The 23,538-nt window shown below is 52.3% G+C and overlaps 9 protein-coding genes across 9 annotated transcripts; 4 read left to right on the top strand and 5 right to left on the bottom strand.

Annotated features, from left to right (window-relative positions):
• Nucleotides 1-381: 381 nt before the first annotated feature.
• On the top strand, nt 382-1,656 carry N7482_000207 (uncharacterized protein; the record flags this gene model as incomplete). Its single annotated transcript, XM_056682332.1, has 3 exons — nt 382-525; nt 596-974; nt 1,028-1,656. 3 exons carry the CDS (start codon nt 382-384, stop codon nt 1,654-1,656), a joined length of 1,152 nt encoding a protein of 383 aa, XP_056545938.1.
• A 3,353-nt stretch (nt 1,657-5,009) lies between these two features.
• N7482_000206 (uS17 family ribosomal protein) lies at nt 5,010-5,909 on the top strand (the record flags this gene model as incomplete). The annotated part of the gene is made up of 1 exon (XM_056682331.1): nt 5,010-5,909. The coding sequence occupies one exon, from the start codon at nt 5,010-5,012 to the stop codon at nt 5,907-5,909; it is 900 nt and encodes a 299-aa protein (XP_056545937.1).
• Nucleotides 5,910-6,572: 663 nt separating this feature from the next.
• N7482_000205 (WD40 repeat domain-containing protein) lies at nt 6,573-8,104 on the bottom strand (the record flags this gene model as incomplete). Its single annotated transcript, XM_056682330.1, has 3 exons — nt 6,573-7,766; nt 7,839-8,004; nt 8,067-8,104. 3 exons carry the CDS (start codon nt 8,102-8,104, stop codon nt 6,573-6,575), a joined length of 1,398 nt encoding a protein of 465 aa, XP_056545936.1.
• Nucleotides 8,105-8,758: 654 nt separating this feature from the next.
• N7482_000204 (putative spindle pole body component) lies at nt 8,759-11,633 on the top strand (the record flags this gene model as incomplete). The annotated part of the gene is made up of 4 exons (XM_056682329.1): nt 8,759-8,818; nt 8,899-9,107; nt 9,169-11,533; nt 11,595-11,633. 4 exons carry the CDS (start codon nt 8,759-8,761, stop codon nt 11,631-11,633), a joined length of 2,673 nt encoding a protein of 890 aa, XP_056545935.1.
• A 616-nt stretch (nt 11,634-12,249) lies between these two features.
• N7482_000203 (DJ-1/PfpI family protein) lies at nt 12,250-12,973 on the bottom strand (the record flags this gene model as incomplete). The annotated part of the gene is made up of 2 exons (XM_056682328.1): nt 12,250-12,905; nt 12,967-12,973. The coding sequence occupies 2 exons, from the start codon at nt 12,971-12,973 to the stop codon at nt 12,250-12,252; spliced, it is 663 nt and encodes a 220-aa protein (XP_056545934.1).
• A 1,020-nt stretch (nt 12,974-13,993) lies between these two features.
• On the bottom strand, nt 13,994-15,182 carry N7482_000202 (60S ribosomal protein eL8; the record flags this gene model as incomplete). Its single annotated transcript, XM_056682327.1, has 4 exons — nt 13,994-14,194; nt 14,254-14,763; nt 14,829-14,906; nt 15,180-15,182. The coding sequence occupies 4 exons, from the start codon at nt 15,180-15,182 to the stop codon at nt 13,994-13,996; spliced, it is 792 nt and encodes a 263-aa protein (XP_056545933.1).
• A 475-nt stretch (nt 15,183-15,657) lies between these two features.
• N7482_000201 (putative AP-3 adaptor complex subunit sigma) lies at nt 15,658-16,267 on the bottom strand (the record flags this gene model as incomplete). The annotated part of the gene is made up of 2 exons (XM_056682326.1): nt 15,658-16,140; nt 16,199-16,267. The coding sequence occupies 2 exons, from the start codon at nt 16,265-16,267 to the stop codon at nt 15,658-15,660; spliced, it is 552 nt and encodes a 183-aa protein (XP_056545932.1).
• A 191-nt stretch (nt 16,268-16,458) lies between these two features.
• Nucleotides 16,459-17,458, top strand: N7482_000200 (translation initiation/elongation factor MRX8; the record flags this gene model as incomplete). Its single annotated transcript, XM_056682325.1, has 2 exons — nt 16,459-16,991; nt 17,053-17,458. 2 exons carry the CDS (start codon nt 16,459-16,461, stop codon nt 17,456-17,458), a joined length of 939 nt encoding a protein of 312 aa, XP_056545931.1.
• A 1,003-nt stretch (nt 17,459-18,461) lies between these two features.
• N7482_000199 (F-box/WD repeat-containing protein) lies at nt 18,462-21,790 on the bottom strand (the record flags this gene model as incomplete). The annotated part of the gene is made up of 3 exons (XM_056682324.1): nt 18,462-18,587; nt 18,644-21,304; nt 21,359-21,790. The coding sequence occupies 3 exons, from the start codon at nt 21,788-21,790 to the stop codon at nt 18,462-18,464; spliced, it is 3,219 nt and encodes a 1,072-aa protein (XP_056545930.1).
• Between the last annotated feature and the right edge of the window lie 1,748 nt (nt 21,791-23,538).

The raw sequence follows: 23,538 nt of genomic DNA, 5'->3' as shown, positions 1-23,538 counted from the left end.
CTCTACCAGAGTTTGGTGAGCCAACGCCATCCTCGTATGCGCCGGAAGCGACGGACCAAGGCTTCTCTTTAGGGCTTCACCACACCAGTGCTGCTAATGTGGAAGCTCATCATGGGCCGCAAGCAATTTATAACCACAGCGTACCGTGGAAGTCGCGTACACACGGGCCCTGGGTGGCGCACACACGCTCAGGAACAACGTTCAACGATGCTGGTAACTTTGTAGCTGGAAAGTATAATCCGCAATTTCCAGCACCAGGCTCTTGCGGCAGCGCTGCTGCAACTGATTTATTAAGGAACGCTGCTCTGCTGCGCGGTTCCGATGGCTATGCGGGAGTTCTAGAGATTCGATTCGTCTCCTTCTCTCCCGCGGGTTGTCACCATGTCGAATGGTAAGGGCGAATCCCTCGAAAGGGGCATCTGGGCCGGGGTGATGGTCGCCCTAGTGATCCTAATTTTGAGGGTCTTTGCGAAGATCAAAATCAAACGGTTCCAGGTCGACGATGTCTTAATGATCCTTGCGGAGGTATGCGCCCGGAACTACTCCGTAGTTCATCTGCTTGGTTCTGGATGCGCAGTGCACTGACCACGTCTAGATTCTCATTATAGTGTCAACGGTATTCCTGACGCTGAGCGTGAAGCATGGGTTTGGTGGTGATCTGACCAAGCTGGCCCCTTACGACCAGATGATGGTCTTGAAGTATATCGCCATTCAAGTGCCCATCGTGACCTTCAGCACCACTATTGCCCGCTCGGCCTTTATGATATACCTCCTCGGCGTCCTCAGTACCAACAAGGCATACGTGATTGTGTTATGGATTCTTCTGTTTATCCAGGCAGCGGGGAATATTGCTTCGGCGGTGCTACCGCTGACCATCTGTAGCAATGTCGCCGTACTATGGGATCCAGCGGCCTTCGTGAATGTTCACTGTGGCAATACGGGGGACGTCATTAAATTCGCCTATTATTCCAATAGTATGTGGTTTGGAACTACTCGTCTCGTTCCGCATAGGCTGACATCTCTGCAGCTTTCAACTCCGCCACCGACCTGTTCCTGGCGATCTTCCCGACTCTGGTATTCTGGAACCTTAACCTCAAGCTGGGCATCAAGATCAGTTTGATCGGTCTGTTGAGCCTGGGCAGTGTGTTCGTCTCCCCTCAAATCACCACCTGTTCGGAGACCGAAGCTAACAATTCCATTAGCGCAATGATCGCCTCCATCATCAAGACCACCAAACTCGACCAGGTACCCGGCGTCACCAACCTCGGTGCCACGGGCGGCCTCGAGCTGATCCGTTGGGGCTACGTTGAAAATACGATTATTATCATCACCTCTTCCATCCCCTGCATCCGCCCCCTGGTCATCTCCTCGGTGCGCAAGTTCTCGAGTGTCACCCGCTCCTACGAACTCAGCGGACCCTTCAGCGGCCACCGGACTGGAGGGAACGACACGAGCCACTCACGGCTGGGGCGGTCGCGGCGTCTCACCAAGTCTCACCAGGCGGACAATGACAGCATCGAGCGGATTCTCGATCAAAGCACGCATACCAGCACCACAATTGGAGGGCGCCCCGATTCGCTGGAGCGGGAGCATCCCGGCATCACCAAGCAGGTCGAGATTTCAGTGATCTCGGACGACCCAGCGCGGCATGTTTGATATCTATATAATCTTATCTATATAATCTTATGTATATAATCCTATCTATATGATCTTTGTCTTTACGTGGTTATGGTTGCATATACTGGGTGCTATATAAGCGTCTGGACTAGTATTAGTTATAATAATGAATGAGATTCAACCCTCACGCATCCCTCCACGCGGCCTCAAGGTTTGCGCGCCTTCACACCGTCCCACAATGGGCAGGCTGAGCCACTGCGCATCGTATGCTCTTCACCGCGTATCCCCTCTCTCCGCCATCTCAGCCCTTTCTATCCCATGATCCCAAATCCAGTAGGTCGAGCCCTGCCACTCAAACGGTCTCATGCGGACCGCTAGCCCTGCGAAGAAAATGTGACAGCGAATGACTCGCCTGCTAGAACTGCTAGAACCGTAATCTCGACTGTGCGGACTATGGGATCCGTCTACGCTGGGGTTCGGGCATATCGCCGGCAGCAGACGTGTGCGGGCCGCGAGACCCACGCACGACAGTTTGGCTCCACCACGGAACCGCCAGCCGCGAAACCGATCGCCCAGGATGGTACAAGCTGAAATCTTTGGCGATCGGCAGCGCAGGGGCCATGTCGAAGATCGTCCGGCTGGAGTGGAGAGCGACTCAATAATGGGAAGTGTTGACGGATTGGCTAGCTTCGAGATATCGATGATTTTGTGGTTCCCAGATGAGGCGTTCAGCCTTCCACGTCACCTTGCCGTGGATCCTAAGCCACACATATCAGATAGATCAATTGAGCGGCATCTATTCCAAAGATGGATGTTCTCCTGAGTCCGTGTCCTTAGGCACTATAATGAGAACGCTAGTCACCGAGAAGTCCTCAGTTATGAATTTGAACCTATAAAGGTTCTCACCAAAAGTACATCGGAGAACATTGATATCGCCATTCGACACTCGTCTTGCTCCACAATCTTTCCCCTATCTGGAATTTCAGACCTAATAGCCACAGACTTAATCACATAAACTCCTTGGATTCTCAATGTTGATATTTCTGCTAGGACGGAGGAGTTCTCACGGACATTAATCGATAACATAACGCTTAACCCAGACGAGGACATCACTGTTAGGGCGCCCTACAACCGCAAGAATTTCGCTAAGAATGTGGTATCACAATACTTGTAGGTGGCGCTTGTCAATATCTTGACCTTCTCCCAATCGCATCAGAAGTATGCGGGCTCGTACCCTAGGGTCCCAAAATCAACACTGATGTCACTCCAGTTGATGATTCTTTGCAGTAGGCCATCCTCGGAGAGCGTGATTTTAAATATTGAAAGATCTGGATGAATCAAAGCAAATGGCTTTCGTCAGCTACGCGGCTCTATATACAGTCAAACAGCCGCTGCAGAAACGTCAGTTCGCCGTTCTCAAGGCTAGTCTTCAGCTTTCTGCGGGTATTCAAGGGAGCCATATCACGATGTCTCGTTTATTCAATCGGCTCTAACTTTATAAACATTTTCAATGTATCTTTCTTACCAGCTTTCTCGTACGAAATTACCTTATCAAACATCTGCATACCTCAAACTCCCCAGACTCCTCGTTAAATTCCTTCTCTAACTCATTTTTCGACCTTTTTGATCCGATTATTCTTGGATTCCTTCTTATCGAGACTATTGTAGCCCTCAGCAGTAAGTTCTATGTTGTTTTGGTCCGATGTACCAAGCTCTAATCCTCTCAAGGCCAGTTAAAGTTCAAGCCTATCGAACTGTGCAGGAGCCAAGAGTCGGCCCCCGTGCCATAATGGATAAGGGTGTGAAACAATCTCGACCTTACATAAAATATTACCAGAGAGCTAACAGGATATATAGAATAGTTCCAAGTTGCGATAGAACGCGCAAAGCTTGCCTCGAGTAATACGCAATATCGAAAAGCTATCAAATAAGATCATAATTGTCAACGCTGACTTCAAAGGCTTGGACGTATAAATATGTTAAGGGAGAAATTTGTCACGAAGAAGCAGTTCTCTAATATGGAGTTTCAAAATCTGAAACATGAACACTTCGTCGCGGTCGTGGAAAAGCCTTCATCTGATAAACCAGCCTCTGAGGTGAAATTCAGCGACATTCCCGGTTGGGGTTCAGGGTTCCAGGTTCAAAATGGATATTTCACGACCTTGAATATCATTTGCACGTACGTAGACTCTAAGGAGCTGTCTAACGATATCTTTTGAAACCAATTCCCTCTAGTTGATCATCCTTTCCGGATGATCAGTAATTTCTCCCTACATAATGAGAATACATCCGGTTAGCTCATGGCGCCTGCAATATCTCGTAGTGACCGAGTTCGTTGTTCTCAGCGAACGTCTTCCGGTATATCCGCCAAACCAGACCTTCGGCAAGCTGTCCTTGTACGTAGCTCACGAGAACAAACGGACGGTTGAGTTTATTGTCGCATGTGCCACTAGCTCGAATAGTGGAAATTTTGTCTTCTGCGGCAGAGAGCGTATTGTTTCGGCCTCGGTATGCAAAGATCGAGCATCTATCGCTGCCCAAGTACTTGATTTTGTGCCCCAGTTGAGGAACTCTTGGGATCCGATGAATCCCATCTTTATTACATGGCAGTACACAGAGTTCCTTTCATCTCTTTCTTTCCTGATATCAGTCACTTGGAAGACTTCAACCTGTCCCCCGCTTTTGGTAGGCTTCCAAATTCCAGAAGCAAAGGCAGCAACGCAGTCTAGCCGGGTGTTTGTCATCAGCGCGCCGAATCTCTCCTCAATTCTCTCATTCCACCAGCGGGTTTGCCACTCTTGATATTTCTCGCCTTCTCCATCCGAGGCGTCATGGGCTCAGAATTTGTTGTTTCGGAAGCAGGGGGGTGATTATAGCCAGAAGAGGCATCAATCGCAGCCGAAGACACCCAACAAAAGACGTAATCACTGGTTAATCATTCTTCCTATCTCTATACAGATGTTCTGAGGCTGAAGTATATCTCTCCGTCCAAGCAACAGTCTGCGGGCCACATGGTTGAGCTTAGATGCTTAGGAAAAGGCCAAAAACATTTGGCATGGAACATCAGATCCCGCGTGGCGAAACACTCTCTCTGATGTGTTCAGAGCAAGGTCAGGATCAGTTTCGGAGTGAGAACCTACCTTCTTCTTCCAGGAGTTGGATAGGGTGGCATCAGAACAGCTTCTTGTGAGGGACTCGTCGGATACCACTATTCCCATACTTTTTCAATCTCTAATTATCACACTCGATTTAACATACTGCAACGTAGAGCAGGCCCCATGCAATTCATCGGAGTGCAATAGATGGGACAGTATGTATGGGCGTGCAGACGGTGTTGGCTTGGTTGGAGAGCTGGTGCAAACACTGCAAACATGCCCCGAGAAATTCTCAGAATGAACTCCGCGACTCCGCAACTTCAGTGTTTGGCGCTCCTCCAATTTGCCAATTTGCCCCTGCTCGACGCCTTTCGGGGACTGCCTTCACGATCTTCCCACACCCTGATCAAGGACTGTGCGCGACAGGAGCCTTCAACCATGGCGCCGAGCCACCTCCTCCGGGCGACAATGCCTCTCCGCTCAATTGCATCGCCGATGAGCCTGACGCGATCAATGATTGTTCCTTCAACCTTTTTTTTGACTCAGACCATTCGATACAACTCGACAACAACTACCAAAGTGACGCCTGAACACATCACCACACCCCCCACCTCCAACACCACATCGATTCCGACTCTCCCAAAATCCCAAACCCTCAAGCCGCCCACTCTGCTCCGTGATTATGCCTCCTCGATCAAGACCGGAACCGTCGTCTCCGTCGGCCGCATGGACCGCACCGTCACCGTAGTCTACCGCTCTAACGAGTGGGACAAGCACATCCGGAAATACTACCAGAAGGAAAACAAGAAGCTGGTATCGGACCCGCAGAACTCCCTCCGCACCGGCGACGTGATTGAGTTCTCGTCCGGTGCCCCCAAGAGCCGCCACGTCCACCACGTCGTCGAGCGCATCATTACCCCTTTCGCTGTGCCCATTGAGGATCGTCCGGCCGTTCTGACGCGCCAGGAGCGCGAGCAGGAGCGCGAAAAGCGCTGGGCTGCAAAGTACGTGCGCAGGGAGTCGAGGCGATTGGGTGAGGAGATTGATCTCCAGGCTATCGCCCAAGAGGAGGGACTTGTGCAGGAGGGTGAAACACTTTCTACGGCAGCATTGATTCACCGGATTTTCCTAGGACAGGAGCGTATTGGAAAGGTGAAGAAGCTGGTGCAGGAGCGGACTGCCGAGGTCCAGGTCTAGATTTGTGGTAGGATCAAATTTCAAGGAACTTTGGACACTAGCCATTGAGCTTATCAGGCCTGTTGGCTTGTCATTTTTGATATCCGCGCTGGGGTTGCATATCGGATCATTTGTACTATACTATATACAGCATTTATTTACTGATTCACCATTTTCTTCGAGGGTTTCTATCTCTTCTCCATCACTGAAGACTCCTTGTGGTGTCCAGAAATGTTCCTCTTTCTGTCAAATAAATATTTATGAGGGCACAGAAAGCAAATAATTGAACGTAGCGGCATTAGAGGAGTATGTACGAGAATAGAGCCCCATCCGCCCGGCCGGAGGAAAGTAAACAAGTGTGTACACCGCAACAAAAAGACTTCCTAGGTCTTTTTCTCTGGTGCCCGGTCGTGGCTGATCATCCCCAATCCCTTGATCTGATCACTTGTGAATGGAAAGTAAGTCACTGGTATCACGGAAGAGAAACCAACTCCTTTGCCCAGAAACGACGAACGGCGATGCTTCTAAATCCCAAATCCTCCAGTGTCGGGAGTCAACCCCGACGTACCGTATCTTCGTAGACGAAATGGTCTGGATGGCCCTTCGTGGCTTCCCAGGCTGTGCTGAATCAGGTCTCGTCAAGATCCTGCTATGAGCGTTGTCCCTGACAGCATATAGCGGCTCTCATGAGGCGAAGACGCGCACCTTGAGGTCGACACTGCCAGTGGCGAGCACGCACCGAATGGACATCTTGCTCGCCGCGTTGGAGTCTTCCTTCGCCCCGTTTGATGCTGCAGGCTCTGCTGAACCGTTGGCTCCAGAATCTGCATTGGCATTGCTGTCCTTGATCAGAGGAGGTGCCCAGCGGATCGAGCTGATGAAGTGATCATGAGCAAAAATGGTGCGCACACATTTGCACTCCTGTGTGAGATCCCAGCATCGTAGTGTCTTATCATCCGCCACCGAGAGCAGATACTTCCCACCAGGATGGAAAACAAGGGCACGTACCCAATTGTCATGCCCAACCAATGTCTTGATCAGATTGCCCCGGGCGTCCCACAGACGAATGGTCTTGTCACGAGCACCCGTAGCAACAAACTCGGCTGATGATGACGCAGGGGGTGGTTTTTTCTGCCCTGCCAGAGTCGCCAGATATGGATAACTTGTCGTGGGCGCAAAGGTAACACACTCGATGACATGTTCGTGCCCTAGGAAAGTGGCCTTGGGTTCCCCTGAAGTGATATCCCAGAGACGAGGGACTTGATCATCTCCAGCAGAGAACAGAAAACGCCCGTCTGGGGATGGTGCTACATCTCGTACCCAAGCCGAGTGTCCTTGCAATGTCTTCACACAATACCCAGTCGTCACATCCCATATCCGTAGTGTCATGTCACGGGAAGCCGACACTAACAGGTTGCCGGACGTTGGGGATCCCGCGGCCCCTGATGGGATGAAGCGAACGGCTGACACACTGTGATCATGCCCGGGTAAGGTGCGAATATTTTTGTATTCATCGGCAGGATCCCACAGTTTGATAGTCAGATCAGAGGAGCATGACGCAAGGAGAGTTCCCCCTCGCGGTCCGCCGTAATCCACGTCAAGCACCGCTCTCGTGTGGCCTTTGATTGTCCGCTCCAGTTCACCCAGTTCCCAGTCCCAGATTTTGATTGTTGTGTCTTCGGACCCGGAGGCGAGTGAGGAGAATATAGGGTGAAAGGCAACACAGGTGACCGGTTGCCGGTGCGACTCCAGGTCGTGGCGAGCCGGAGCTCGAGGCAGCCAGGATGCCGGATCCTGGTTTCTTCGGGAGAGCGACGTCGGGGTGGCAGTGTCCAGTTCGGTCTGGAGGGAGGCGCATCGGGACTCCAAGTCCATAATCTATGCCCACAGCTCATTAGTCCCCTTTTTCTAGTCCCCGCGTATGCGGTGTGCCGCAGATGACTCCCCCACCTTCTTCTGTAGTCGGACTACGCTCGTCCATTTCTTCTCTAGCAGCCCCTCATATTTCTTCAGTGTGCTGTCATCAACGGAAATGGACTCGCCGAGCTCTTGACGTAGCGCTGTGGAACTCTGGGGTAGGTTCGCAGAGGCCAGGTAGGCGATTATTGACTTGTGTCTGCAGCAGAAAGACCCCTCTGTCAGTTCTGTAGCCATGAAGATCCCGATCAGGGCACATACAGCTCCTCCGCCTGTCGCGCCGTGAGTAGCTGGCTCATGGTGCCGGCGGATTTGTGTGTTTCCCCGGCAGTCCTTCAATGCACCTCCGCGTGCACCGGAGGCTGTCGCTCGCAGGCCCACGTCGACAAGGGAATTTTGATAAAAGTGCGCCGGGAGAACTTGAAGGGAAATCGAACCAGGCCTCAGGATTGATCGGAATTGCGTAAGAAAGTGGAAAGTCGGGATCGCAGAGGCCAGCGTTGATCCACCGCGGGGTCACAACAAAAACAACCCTCGACACCGCCAAGCCCGCTTGTTTACTCTCCGATCTCCAGCGCCGCCCGCTGTTTATTTCCATTTTCTCCAGAATCCAGACCCTTGCCAGACCCGCCCATTCTTATTTATCGTCGGGCTATTTTCCTTGGGGTCGCCTCTTGTGTCTTGAATGCCACCCGGTGCTCCCTCCTTTAGTTGATCGACATCCCTGATCGCCAACTGAGACTGTCCGGCATTCTCCCCCGTCCAATTCTTTGGGCATCAAACGCCTCCCGGTACGAGAATATGATCCCCACCAGCTCAGAGATCCCTGATTTCTTCGCTGCTTTGTCGTGGCTGTATGCGCTGCGTAACGGATGGCAAGGTGTGCTAACTAGAAGGCATACCCAGCCCTCGCTCGGTCTCAGACCCTTCCTTTGATAATCTAGCTCGTCACCATGGCTGACGGGGAAGAGGACTTCTCCTCTCTGCCGCTAACCGACCGGTTCACCCACAAGGTTCGATCTCCTTTGTGCATTGTTGAATATGTTGCGGTGCAGCCGTCCGTGGACAGAGAACTGACATTGCAACTCCATAGAACTGGAAAGTGCGCAAGGAGGGCTATGAGGACGCCAAAGCACAGTTCGAAAAGTCTCCCGATGAATCAGACCCGGTATTTGCGCCATTCCTGCAAGATCCCGGGTTGTGGAAGGGAGCAGTCGCAGACTCCAATGTCGCCGCGCAAGTGGAGGGTATGGGGTCATACTGCGCGTTCTTGAAGTTTGGTGGAGTCCAGGCATGCACAAGGTATGTCTTATCCTCTATTTACCGGTGATCATGCTTGGTTATGGTATTGACAATGTCCTAGGACCCGATCCATGACCGTTGGCCCGATCGCGGAAAAGGGTCTTCCCTGCGCCAGACCAGCTGGCAAGGCCAGTGCCCAGGAAGCCCTCCTATTATGCATCGAACTCGATAGAGCCGACCACGTACTCGAGGATATATTGCCTACCCTGAGCCACAAAGTCCCCAAAGTCGTTGCTGGTGCTCTCGCGGCGTTAACTACCATCTACCATAACTTTGGATGCAAGATTGTGGACCCGAAACCGACACTGAAGGCGCTCACGAAGGTATTCGGCCACGCAGACAAGAACGTCCGAGCCGAAGCACAGAACTTGACGGTGGAATTATATCGATGGCTGCGGGAGGCGATTAAGCCTCTCTTCTGGGCCGACCTAAAGCCGGTACAACAGCAGGATCTGGAGAAGCTTTTCGAGGTCGTCCAGCAAGAGCCCTCGCCCAAGCAAGAACGGTTCACCCGAGCCCAGCAGGATGCTATGGCTGCAGCCAGTGCCGCCCCGGGAGGCGGCGATGGAGCAGACGACCATGGTGGTGATGAATTCGCCGAGGAGGAAACAGAAGAGGTGGAAGTGTTTGATCTGGCCGAGCCCGTCGACGTCATGCCTAAAGTTCCCAAGGACCTCCAAGACCAGCTCGGTTCATCGAAATGGAAAGACAGAAAGGAAGCATTGGACGCTCTCTATAATGCCATTAACGTGCCTCGGATCAAGGATGGTCCATACGATGACATTGTGAGAGGTCTAGCTAAGTGCATGAAAGATGCCAACATTGCAGTCGTTACGGTGGCCGCCAACTGTGTCGATCTGTTAGCAAAGGGCTTGCGCAATGGCTTCATGAAGTATCGATCTACGATTCTGGTACCTATGCTGGAGCGTCTGAAGGAGAAGAAGCAGTCTGTGGCAGATGCGCTGGGTCAGGCACTGGATGCGGTGTTCTTGTCAACAAACCTCTCAGACTGTCTGGAGGAAATTCTAGAATATCTCAAGCACAAGAACCCGCAGGTGAAGCAGGAGACTGTCAAGTTCCTGATTCGCTGCCTTCGCACGACTCGCACTGTACCAGCCAAGCCGGAGATCAAGTCAATCGCCGATGCAGGCACAAAATTGCTGACAGAATCCACGGAAGCTATCCGATCAGGCGGTGCTGAGATTTTGGGTACACTGATGAAGATCTTGGGCGAACGGGCCATGAACCCTTACCTTGATGGACTGGACGAGATTCGAAAGACCAAAATCAAGGAGTACTTTGAGACAGCGGAGGTGAAGGCCAAGGAACGACCAAAGCCGATCATGGCTCCCCCCAAGCCCGCTGCTCCCGCTGGCAGGAAGGTTGTTCCCGGGAAAAAGCCCGCACCGGGGTTGAAGAAACCAGCCCCAGCCGCCGCAGAAGCTCCAGTCAAGGCAGCTCCCAAGGCAATTCCCTCCAAGCTTGGAAAACCCGGCCTTGCTCCTCCGGGGGCGGGGCTTAAGCTTCAGCGCAAGCTCGCCGGTCCTGGAGGCACGAGTTCGCCGCAGCGAAGAATCGCCTCTCCGCCGTCAGAAGAAGCAGCACCTGCACCCAAATTTGGCCTTGGACGCGGTCTTGCTGGCCGTCCCATTGCGAAGCCTGCAGCACCTGTCGAGCCAGCTCCGGTTCCGGCTCCTCCAGCTATGAATGCGATGTCTGCAGCAGACCGTGCCGAGTTGGAGGAGCTTCGAGCGGAGAAAGACAGGTTCACTCGGATAAGCGAAGAGATGAAATCTGAACGCTCCAGGTTCAACTCGCAGATTACAGAGCTACAGAACCAGAACGCACAGTTGATTGAGGATCATACCAGAGACGTTTTGAGCATCAAGGCTAAGGAGACACAGTTGGTCCGGGCGCGAAGTGACGCTGAAGCTGCCGAGCAAAATGTTCAAAAGCAACAGCGTGAGATCGAACGGTTGAAGCGCGAGTTAGCACGAGCTCTCCGCGCATCCGCGATGAGCCCGCCCAACGCGGGATCCGAAGCCGGCAGCCTGGGCATTCCAGAGACCACCTCTATCTACCAAGAATCTGCCGGCAATGGACACGCTGCCCGATCGGGTCTCCATATGGGATCTCGCTTTGAAAGTACGCGCCCACGGAGCTATGCCTCGGCCAGCCCAAGTGAGGAGAAGGAAAACAATGGGCTAGAGTCACCAGGAGGACGGGAGGGTGGCCTGGGCCTGGGCCGACGCAAGCTGAGCCCTACCTACGGACTTTCTGGTATTGGAAGCCCAACACGCTCATCTCGGGGTTCGTTGCACGCAACTGAGGATGAGGCAGCGCCTCGGTCCGCAGAGCCTGCCGAAAACTGGAAGCGTGCTGCGGAAGTGACCAGCCAGCTGAAGGCGAGAATCGAACAGATGAAAGTGAGTTTTCACCTCCACCTCTCTGTCATCTTCTGAATCCACTGCTGACATTTGAAAATAGGCTCGACAAGGACTCTCACGACCCCCTGCACCACGTTAATGACCAATCAGGATGACTTTGATCATGATTACGCCTCTACCTACTTACCTAACTACTTTTTCTATTCTGCGCGTGTCTTAGACTAGGCTTCATTCGTGAATACAACACGATTCATGACCTTTCGAGGGGACATATCTGGTCTTTTAGGCGCGCTGGGCTTGGGCTGGATCTCTTGGGGTTTGTACTTTTTTTGCGCTGGAGCTTTCTATTTTCGTGTAATTTCTCCATACCAACCCTCTTGCTGTTTTTCTTCTCTCGATGCTTTGTGCTCAAGGTCGTCCTTTTGTATCATAGGGGTCGTGTTTGGGGTATACCCTTTTTTTTAGATAACTGGATTACTTTGCATTCTTCATCTCTTTCATGTTGTCCTTCAATACAAATTGACTCCTTATGAGTAACTCTTTTAGGTTCTCCCAATGCTCTCTCTAGGTTTCTTTAACCTCACTTGATTTTTGGAACATCTAGCGATTCGCAATTACAGAACGAATTCGTAATAACTATTATAAAGCGGCCTTCCATGTCTCATGGCCAGTACTCTCTATCTTGAAGCTTGCTTTCTATGATCAAGCGTAGACTTTGCTGGTTTCAAGGGTACATACCAAGGTAGCAAACACACTTACAGGCCATAAAGCTCAGCAAAAGGATCCAAATTCGGATCTTCATGTCGGCTATACTCAATCTCCTCAGCGATATTCCGCGCCTTCTGCTTCCCAAAAACCTCCTCTATCCATGCAAGCGTCACATCAATTCCTGCACTCACACCCGAAGATGTCCAGATGTTTCCATCAGTCACCCAGCGCGCTCGAGGAATCCAATCCACATCTGGCCCCATAGCCGTGATTTCCTGCCACGAGGACTTATTCGTAGTAGCGCGTCTGCGATCCAACACCCTGGCGCGTGCCGCAAGCCCCGAGCCAGTGCATACGGTGATCAAATACTTCAAGCTTGGATAAGTATTCGTGATGAAAGCGATAGCTTCTTGCACCGGCGGGCTGGAGCCGCGTGAGCCTCGACCACCCGGGATGAGCAGGACGTCCAGCGGCGGAGCTGTTGCAAATGTGTGGGTTGGCAAGATGGACTGGCCAGTGGCGCCTGGCGATGTGGGTGGTTTCGTTGATACGGGGTCCAGGGTCGTGGAGAGGAGGCTTAGAGAAATGTTCTCGGTCCAAGAGAGGACGTTGATGCAATCAAGGGGGCCGAAGGCGTCTAGAGCCTGGAAGCCAGGATACAGGACCACCCCGATGTGGAGAGCTTCCCTGTTGTTGTGATTCTCTGCAGTAAGTTCAAATTAATATAGGATAATCCCCAGTAGAGATGAGGTTAGGCCTCCCACCGCTCATATTGGTTGTGTATGTGATAGGCGAATTATTCACCAAAAAATTGCCAGAAGAACTAGATCGACGGAATATGCCACTCGTATGTGAAGAAGTGGACGAGGAGAGAGGATTACCGGCATGGATGTAACCGACGGAGGGATTTCAAGCCGCACCTTCGCAGGCACCCTCCTCGCCATTCCGGATGTTACTCCCCCTAAGTACGCTAAATATGACTCGGAAAGACGATGCTTTGTCCAGCCACTGACTAGTATGATGAATAGCAGGCACGTGATTGAAACATCACGGTTTGTATATCCTCTCCAGCTGATGGTAGAGTGATCTATCGAGGGAAAGGCAGTAGGTGAGGTCAAATATATCTCCTGCCCGGGGAACTGAGCTCTGGTCCTGGACATTGATAAGAATCCTCGTCTCAGAACATAAATACGAAATATCAGAACTACCTAGGTAAAGAACCTTATTACTAGACTATCGTCTTAACTGCTTATCTAGGTACAGTACAAAATGGGATCCTGGGCACTTCACTCGATTCAGAATATACACCCAATCACGTGACTTTACGAATTGTGTTGGTCCTTAAGTCTTCGCGGAGGTAGGTATGGACGAGCAGACGGAGGTCGGAAGGGAAGAATAGTACGAAAATAAAGATGGATAATTAAAAAGAGTACAAGCAGACTGCATGAATGCCATTCTAAACATTTACTACACTGGCCATAAGCGTCACGGGAATGCGACAGGGGCATATTGAACAGTTTGAGAAATGCATTCATGGGTATCTGCAGGAAAAGTGGTACATAAGGCCGTCGAGGAGGTTCGTGAGAAATATTTTTTCTTTTTGGTTAGAATGGGATTCCAAGGGCTGCAGGGCTCTGTCCCACCCATCTAAAGCTAAAGAATTTTTGGCCGTCAACAAGTCATCCGGAGCCTTGGAACACCTTTTGATTTTTCCCATTGGAACTTTTTGGGAGCGCTTTGCCAAGCAGCCGATCCGGTCAAACAAAATAAGTCATCCTGGAAAGGGCGAGCTTAGACCTTGATGGCGGTCTCAACAGCCTTGCGCTTCTTCTCCTGGCGGGCGTTGGCCTTGGCACCCATGATACCACCACCCCAGTGGCGGCGGGACTCATCGTACTTGTCGGTGTAACCCTCCTTGATGGCAGACAGCAGCTTGGAGAATTCAGCCTTGTCCTCAGCGCGGGTCTCGGTCAGAGCCAGAACAGCGGAGGTCTGGAAAGAAGAGGTTAGTGTGGTTCTTGGAGTATGCAGTGGGAGAGCATGAAACATACCTTCTTGTGGACGACGGTACCGAGACGGGCCTTGCCCTTGACGATGGCGTAGGGGACACCCATCTTGCGGCAGAGAGCGGGCAGGAAGACAACCAGCTCAATGGGGTCGACATCGTGGGCAATGAGGACGAGAGAAGCCTTCTTGTTCTCAACCAGGCCGACGACGTGGTTCAGACCGTACTTGACGTGGTAGGGCTTCTTGGAGACATCCTCCTTCTTCTTGCCCTCGGAGACAGCGGTGGCCTCCTGGACGAGACGCTCCTTCTTCTCGGCCTTGGTCTCAGGGCGGTACTTGGCGAGGAGCTTGAAGGTCTGGGCAGCGGTGTTGCGGTCCAGGGTGTTCTGGAACTGAGCGATTGAAGGAGGAACCTTCAGACGCATGTTCAGAATCTTCTTCTGGCGCTGCAGGCGAACATATTCGGGCCACTTGACGAAGCGGGACAGGTTGCGCTTGGGCTGGATGTCCTGGCCGATACCGAAGTTGCGGGTACGCTTCTCGATGAGAGGGCTCTGCAAAATCCCGTTAGTACGATACCTTCTTTTCTCGCGCTCCCAGGGAAAGAAGAAGTACGAACCTTAGCGGCCTTCTTGGACGAGCCAGCCTTGCCCTGGGGGTAGGGCATGGCGGCGGCCTTCTTTCCGGACTTGGGAGGCTATCATTGAGAAAAGAAGATCAGCGATCGGGTCCACTACGGGCTGCATCTTCTTTAAACTCTAAGGAGCGCCATGCAATTGAAAGCCGTGTTACGGGCTTTCAATGCATGACTGACTCCAGCCAAATCATCGCCGATTGTCCACGTCTCTTTCGAGGCCGTGGGCAATCAACGGAATTGTGCTTCGATTTGAAAAAATCGGAAGCGAGACAGAATTGTCTTAAGGCATCGCTGCAACGGGCGAAGCCTGAACAAGAGTGTTCAAATGCTTACCATTTTGTCGACTGGAGATGGGTGCGCTGGTTGACGGTTGACAGGGAGAAGAAGAGAGAAAAAGTTCGCTGGTCGGTGGACGATCTTATGAATTTCTCGTGGGTCGCGCTAGCGTGGGCATGTGACTAGGGCTTAGGGCTAACCATGTAAGGACCTCGATATAGTGATCACGTGACAGTGTTTCGTAGTGAATGGGTGCGGCAGTACCAACTGTCATTGGTGCCCGAGCCTTAATTTGATTCAGTTTGCGGGTTTTTCTATTGGCTTCGAACAGGTAGATTTGGATTGTTTGCTTGACCGCCCGAAGCTATTTGGTATACCGAAAACCATGGCTCATTATCATATCACATACCGGCGGGTAGCAAGAAAGAGTCTATATGCAATCAAGACGCCGTAGAAAGAAATCCAATGCAAGTACCATCACCAGATGCATCGGAGTAAGCGAGAAAAGACTACTCAGAGAGCCACTGCTCCAGCATCACCGCCAGGCCCCCAACCCTGGCATCGCTCCACGTCCCAAACTTGCACTGGCGGCCTGAACGGCCTTCCTCTTCCCAGACGTACCTTCCTGGCTGCGCACGCCAGCGATAATCCTTTCAATGTTCGTCTCAACGACCACGCCACCAACAATCATCTCGCTCAGCACCGCGTGCATCGTCTCATACCCGAAGATCAGGTCCAGCTCGCAAACGTTCTCGAACATGCGGTCCAGTGCCTCCACAAAAACTTGAATCAGATCAATCAGTGCGAGCGGGGACTCTGTCGATGTGGAGATCATGATGAAGGAGAGCGTAGCGTAGGTGCGGTAGGTGATTTGCGTCGGCGCATCGGAGGGCCCGGTCGAGCTGGCGGCGCCCTGGGAGAGGAGGGGTGGGAGGGGCAGGAAGTTGCAGGCGCTAGATGGGCGCTGAGCCACCAGGTGGTATATTTGCGCGATGAGCGATTGCTGGGTTTGGGTGTCCTGAAGGCTGCGTTAGCGGGTCTGTCGAGCGTGGATGGTGGATGCGCGGGGGACATACCAGCGTTGTATAGAACTTGGTCAGCCGAGGCTGGCCATTGTTATTGAAGACGAGTACTGCGTTGATCATCTTGTAGACTGAGGCCTGGCGGCAAAGCAAAGTCAAGCAAAGCAGAGCAGTGGACGTCGAGTCGAGCCCTGGTCTTGAATGACGATGCGCTTATCGGCACTGATAGCTGCGGCGCGGCCTGGCCCGTGCGGTCAATTTTCTGGAGATCGCAATGGGCCTGCTTCAACAACACTGCCAACAGCAATTTGAAGATGAGGATACGTGCTGTCCGGGCCTCTGCGCCCACAAGGGCCTTGGAATCCATACCAAGGACTTCAATACACTCCCCAACTGTTTCAAAACCCCCATCCCCACCAAATCCAAACAAGCGCAACCTCAAAGACCTGACGCCCTCCGACCTCTGCTACTACTGGGACACCAAACCCCCAAACCCATCCCAATTAGCCTTCGCCGACAAAATATTTACACCCTCTCGCCACTCGCCCCTCAAGCTATGGTCCGCCAGCAAGTTCCGCACAACGCCACTCTCCTCAGTCGAGCCCGAAGTCGCATTCCTCGGTCGCTCAAATGTTGGCAAGAGCTCGCTGCTAAACGCGATTATGGGCCAGGATATATGCTGGACATCCTCGAAGCCGGGTCGAACACGGGAAATGAATGCGTTTGGGATTGGAGGCACGAAGGGTGGGGAGCATAAGGTTGTACTGCTGGATATGCCTGGATATGGCAAGGCGAGTCGCGCGGAGTGGGGGATGGAGATTATGAAATATCTCCAGGGGCGGAAACAGTAAGCCTTAATACTGCCGAGCCATTTTTATGATTACTCTGACTGATTGCTCGTGTTGCAGACTCCGCCGAGCCTTCATCCTCATCGACAGCGAACACGGGATCAAACAGAACGACGCCAACATTCTAAACCTCTTCCGGCGCTATGCGATTCCCCACCAAATCATTCTTTCCAAGGTTGACAAAGTCCTTGTGAAGAATAAGAAGCAAATGAAAACTGGCGCGTCGGCCATTGGTATCCAGCGCCTCCATGATTTGCTGCACAAATTAAAGCCAAAGGTCCAGCCGGACCCGAGTGCCTCGGAGGGGCCTGGTGCTCTTGGTGAGATTTTGACGTGCAGTGCAGATACGCCCATAGGACCTGGCCGGGTATTGGGTGTTGACGCAGTGCGGTGGGCTATTTTGTCGGCGGCGGGCATTGATGGGAGTTTAGAGGGTGTACAGCCTCCGTCGGCTGTTTCAACTTGATTCGCCTGAAGTATCCCTGTGGAGACTTCGATATAGTTCCTCCGGTCCACCTTGGAAGATAGGATAGATCACCGAGACAAGGCACTTCATACACCCATGCTGGAAGTGGGTTGCATACCAACCTACTCTGGTCATCCACTAACGAGGACCCCGCGAACACCATGTCATGATGGTGCCATACGCCAGTGCTAAACGCCCTCTTCAGTGATGAATCCCCCCCTGCTTGTTAGCTAGATTGGTCAAGATCAAGCCCCGCCCACCAGTCCTCAAATCAACGCATGGAACTATCCCCGGTGGTCGTTTATTCACTCACCCTTGCGCAAGATAGCCCTGGGGATTGGCTGGTAGCCAGCAGGATCCAGACTCTTCTAGCTCAAAACATGCAAGAACTTATGTCGGTAGTCAAATTGTAATGCAATGCATCTATTACTACCTAACAAGCATAAAACGGGAGATAAGATTTGTAAAACCTGAGGAAAAGTCGCACCAGCCTCAGAACACCGCAGAAGCCAGTTACCATCGATAAAGGGCTCAAATACAAGGAATGGTAATAACATAGAAGGCAGTACAATGACAAAGAAAATATAACAGAAAAAAAGAGACATAACATGATAGGATGAATGCAGGATAGGAAAGGGATGCGAGGACCGACAGTGGGAATATTGAGATGACGGACATAGGAAACCCCTTGCGAAGATTGAGAACGAGAATCGAGAATGAGAATGAAAATGAGAATCAGGAAACGTCTAACGCCTGTCCCCCCGTCGTAATGCTGGATGACCCAAAGAATGCCGACCGCGCTATGCAAAGGGTTTTTCAAGGGAAGAGACAAGAGCCATAAGGATAGGGTATCGTGAATAGAGTGTAACGAAGAATAGGTGGCTCGTTGGGAAATAGGGAGATGGGAAAGAGCAAAAGGACTAACAGCGCAAGACGAGCAGAGAAAGGAGGGTTGCCTGACGTCTGGAAATAATTGTGGGAGCTGATTCAAATAGCATCAGGCTCAGTCCGAGTCAGAGTCCGAGTCGACATTGCTGGGAGCAATCTCTCGTCCGCGACGGTTGACAACTACACGTTTGCCGAGTTTGTTCTCGGGAACGCCGTCTCGCGCAGCACCGAAATCGAGAACCTGGATTATTAGGCTAGAATCAAATAGTCATGTATGTCGGTAGGGAAGTAACTTACTTCGATATAGGTTAGACTGTCGCGCTGAACAGCAGCAACACATCGACGGTCATTAAATTTGACTTGCCACACGCCGCTGAGGTCGGTGAGAAGGTCTCGGACGCATGCACCAGTGCCCACGTCCCACATCTTCAAGGTCCGATCCGATCCGGAGATCACCTTTTGACCATCATGCTGGAAGCAAGTTATGGCGCCAGTGTGTGCACTCAACATGTTCTTGCAGTGACCGTGCTCGGGATCCCAGATACGGAGGGTGGAATCTGCCGCCGCCGAGACAAGGTACTCACTTTGCAAGGAAAGCAGACCAACCAGGGAGGTGTGACCTTCCAGATTGTGCAGGAGAGATCCATCCTCCAGCGACCACACCTTGACCATGTGGTCCATTGCACCGCTGATGCAGCGGTTGCGTTTGTGGTCCAGCACAACACTATAAACCTTCAAAGAGTGGCCTTGTAGTGTATGCAGCACCTGACCGGTGGAGATCTTCCAAACCCTCACAGTACAATCATAACTGCCACTCACCAGGGTGTCGCCATGGGCTGCAATTGCACGCACAGAGTGGGCGTGGCCAGATAATACACGGACAAAGTAAGGGCAGTCCGTATCGTCCGCTAGAGGTCCGTCGGGGTAATACGTGGGGTCGCCCAATTTGGGGAGCTTCCACACGCGCAGATTGGAATCACGAGACCCAGTGATGATGAGAGGAACCTTGGGCATGATCTCCACACGGCCATTTGCATCCTTACCCACCTCAGTAGGCAAGACAATCTGCAAGCAACGAACAGTAGATGTGTGACCGTTGAAGACCTGGGTGCACCTAGCGCGCTCAATATCCCATACGCGAACGGATCGATCGGTAGAGCCGGACACTAGCGTGTTTCCATGGTATTCGAGGGCCCAGACGCCACCCTCATGACCCTCTAGGGTGGCCTTCAAAGCACCGGTCTTTGTGTCATAGACGTTGATGTTTGTGTCATCGCTTCCAGTCAGAATCTTGTCCGTGTCGAACTGCAGACAAGTGACTACGTGGCGATCATGAGCACGGAAGGCGATGTGTTGGGGCTTGACCTCGGGTTTCATCCATCCTCTGCGGATGGCATGATGCCGGCGGTAGAGAGCCTTGTAGAGGTATAAGCCACGGAGAGAGGGCATACCAACATCAGGGTAGGGAACAGCTGCAGCTGCCGCGTTGGCCGCGGCATAAGGAGCCTCTGATGCAGCGATGTCCTTCCTCCAATCGGGCTCTGAGTGGTCGGTGCCACTGGATGAGATCTTCCGCTTGGCTAGCTTGCGACTCGAAGCACGGGTGTTTGCTTTCCGTTTGGGGCGTCTGTTCAGAGCCAAAGAGGCTAGAGGAGCTCTCTCATTACCATGAGAGGAGGAAGGAACTGGTGAGGCATCCTTCTCAGCCTTGGACGAGAAAGGTGTGCTAAGATCCTTCTCAAAATCATCAATGCTGCTACACTGCCAGCCCCAGCCCTCTCGGATCGCTCGCTCCAGCTCGCCCTCAGACAGGGCATAACCATCGCGGTCAAGTAACTCCTTCCACGTCTTCTCGTCAGAGCTGACAATGTGGCGCCATTTCTTGGAAACCCGCGACGCGCGGCACATGGTTTGAACATCGAAATATTTCACAATATTCAGACTGAGTTCGAGAGGGAGCAATGCCAAGAAATCGCATTTCAGTGTGGGGTTGACGACATCGGCCACGAAGTGCAGGGTGGGCTTAGGGCAGCGCCTGAGAAACTGGTACATTAGGTAAGTTTTCAGTTCTTCCGGTACAGAGTCAAAGAACTCGAGCACTTTGGGCATATCCATCAGAGACGGCGGAGGTCGTGACGTATTGGATGTGGCAAGGCTCTTCACCCGAGAGGCATCCGGATCGATAAGGCGCACGGCTTTCGAATGTCGCGAAACATTGTGATCCAAGCTGGAATCCGTGTCAACGTCCGGCCCCTCGGAATCGAAAGAGGATTCTCCGTGCAATGCATTCATGGCGGCAACCGGAGACAGACTAGGGCTCGGCAGGCACATATCTTGCGCCATGGCATTGTCAATAGCTGAAAGCTGAGCACTCAAGTCCGGCCTCTGCTGAAAGGCTTGCTCAGTAGCGCTAAAGGATGCTGTTTGGCTGAAGGAGGTTGGGTCGGACGTAGCCGCCGCATTTGCGTCTGGTTTAGTGTTTTGCAGCTCCCGTTGTTTCGCTAAGTCTTCCAAGGATTTCTGGGCAGCAGAATCGGCCGGGCCAACTTCGGAGGATAGCGGGGACCGCAACAGGGTTTCTCTGCGAGGAAATGTTGCGCTATGATACCTCTGCTTCGAGGCGGGGCCCTCACCCAGACTCTCAACATTGTGCTCGGTCTCCGGAGTGGCTAGGCCGGCAGCCGACAAATGCGTGGAAGTCGAGGCACAATGGCGGGTGCGACGTGCTACAGGCTCGGAAGGAACTCGAGTTGCTCGTGTCCGAGGGAGGATGGCTGGGCGAGGATCAGGGATGGAGACAGGGGAGACGGGTCGGTGCTGAGGGGTGGGATGGCTGATGCGAGTGAACGACCGCGGGGGCGCCAGTCGTCGGGAAGAGCTATCATCCTCGGTGGTAAACGAATTCATAGACCGGATCAAACCATTTGAAGATTTGAGCGCGTCGTTCGTCTCGTTCAGCTAAAATGATGTGAGCATGTCGGGCCTGACCAACCGAGGGGGGAAGGAGCGCACCTCAGTGATAGCCGCCGTCGTATCATTTGGTTCATTGAAGACAATCGACTTGTCCCCAAGTCGGAACCGAAGACTTCTCAAGGCGGCCGGGGTCGGGGCAGAGGCGAGGGGATAGAGTCTCGCGTCCAGTTGGCTTGTGGCGCGCGGGGGTTTGATAATGAGAGGCGGGAAAGACGTGGTAGTGGTAGTAGTGGTTGTGACCACTGTTGTCCGGGTTGTGGGTGCGAAGGAAAACCGGCCAAACGAGTCGTTGTTATTGGAGGGACCCTGCCCAACCTCGCGTTCTTCGTGGTCATCCATATCTCGTCTTCGAGACTGAACTAAGCGGGAATCCGCGTGGCGAGTGACATGGGAATACGATGAAGACGCGTTCAGGTCGGCCGTTGAGTCGGGGTCGGTGGCGTGAAGCGATGTGGGAGGGAGTGAAGACATTTCACACTTGAACAAGTTCAGGTGGGGTTGTTGGTGAGGCGTTGTTGATCGAACGGTCCGATTCCACCAGAATCAGGTTCCTCGATGGAGAGGGGGGGGGGGGGGGGGGGTGTTAGCACAACACCCCGTCAACGTAGGGCTGCAGAACCATTTACGGGGAGCAGCGAGAGGTTAGAACATTGCGGACAAGAAGATCAAAGGACGAGGAGAGGAGGATGGAAGCAAGGAAGGTTCAAAGGGGAGGAAAGAGACAGTGGCGGCTGACAAGGGCCGAGTTGGGGCGGAGAACAACAATTAATCCGAGGGCCGGCAGTAAGTACGCTACACCTCAGTTACAATGGACGATGTCATGGCTGGCCGAACGTGCGCCTCATCTTTGTAGTGGGATTTCGCTCTCTTCAGCCTGATATTTAGAGGACAGCACTCTTTTTTCTGCATTTCAATACCTGAATGCACCCTCTATATGAGTTTTCACCATTCTCCTGACCTTCTAGCGCGACCGAGAAATTCACCGGGTGCTTTCTGCGGCGTGAAAAACTTTGAACCCTGCCGATTTTTTGGTTCTACGGCTTTTGTCTTCGACTTGCCACTCACAATAATTTTCTTCAAATATTGAGAGAGCCTTAGGTGACAGAATCCTGCCTGATATGCAGCTAGTTGAAATCTTCAGGCCTCCGGGATCGATACCATCTCGGGCGGATGCAGAGCAAACCTGTTTACGACTCGTCGGGGCATTGTGGAGAGCAGCCGGGGGGTTCCAGACGCTTGCCACTTCCCAGTCACGTGGGGCGGGGGAGCCCCGTTCTTTTTGGTTAGCTTGGGGCGCTGTGGCCCGGAGTCCACTCTATGAACACATCTTCTATCAACGTGGCAACCCCTGTTGGTAAGACCGAGGACTAAACCGAGAAATATTGACTGGGCTTGAACTTGGAATCTGGAAAAATGGACAGGGGGTTTCCGGTTGTGGATGATACATGAATCCGATAGCTCTTGGAGACGCTCTCAGCGGAATCAACAGGTATTCCACGCGTCAGTGTTTGTTTATCCCACAAGTCTCCAGTAAGGTGACAAAGGAATAGCTCCCTCCAGGGGTAATAAAATCAGTCCCCACATGATCTGATCAAAGGGATACCGGTTCGTACTAGGTCTCCACTACCCCTAGACTCGTCGGTACCCTGTGCGTCACCTGCAGGTACCCAGCCCCTGCTCCTCTTGACATACACATAAGTCTACTATTCTCCAACCCACGAGGATGGATTAACCAGAACTGAGAATTTGGTATTCACAAGCACGGAATACTGGAGGTGTAACACAGCTCAAGAGGAACCGAGACCAAATATGGGGTTTCCAGGTAATACACAAACCTGTACAAAAAAGATAGAACTGGTAGGATCTGTCTAGAACTATCACCCACGTATTGCGCCAGAGCAAGTGTTAGTTTCCAGAATTGAACAATCCACATGTGCTTTGAAGATCAGATATGTTCGGATATTCACTGGAAACTATAGATAACTATGATACTCGCGGTAGTGGAGAGGCTGCATCATTTGTGATGCTGTTGATTAGCTAGCGCTTGGTCTTTTGGTTCCCAAGGAATTCCCAGTTCATGGTCGAATACCTCCTCGAGCATTCTATCCCGCACAGGTTTCATTTCCAACAAACAGCCACAGATAGAATCAGGGACTTTTTCGACAAGCGCCCAGCAGGGCTCAAACTTCATGTAGCGTGTCAATATAGAGTGTCAATAT

The sequence above is a fragment of the Penicillium canariense genome (assembly GCF_028826845.1).
Source record: "Penicillium canariense strain IBT 26290 chromosome Unknown utg000001l_segment0_segment0, whole genome shotgun sequence".
Lineage (NCBI taxonomy): Eukaryota > Fungi > Ascomycota > Eurotiomycetes > Eurotiales > Aspergillaceae > Penicillium > Penicillium canariense.
The sequence above is the reverse complement of the archived record's forward strand: the minus strand, read 5'-3'. Positions and strand labels throughout refer to the sequence as shown.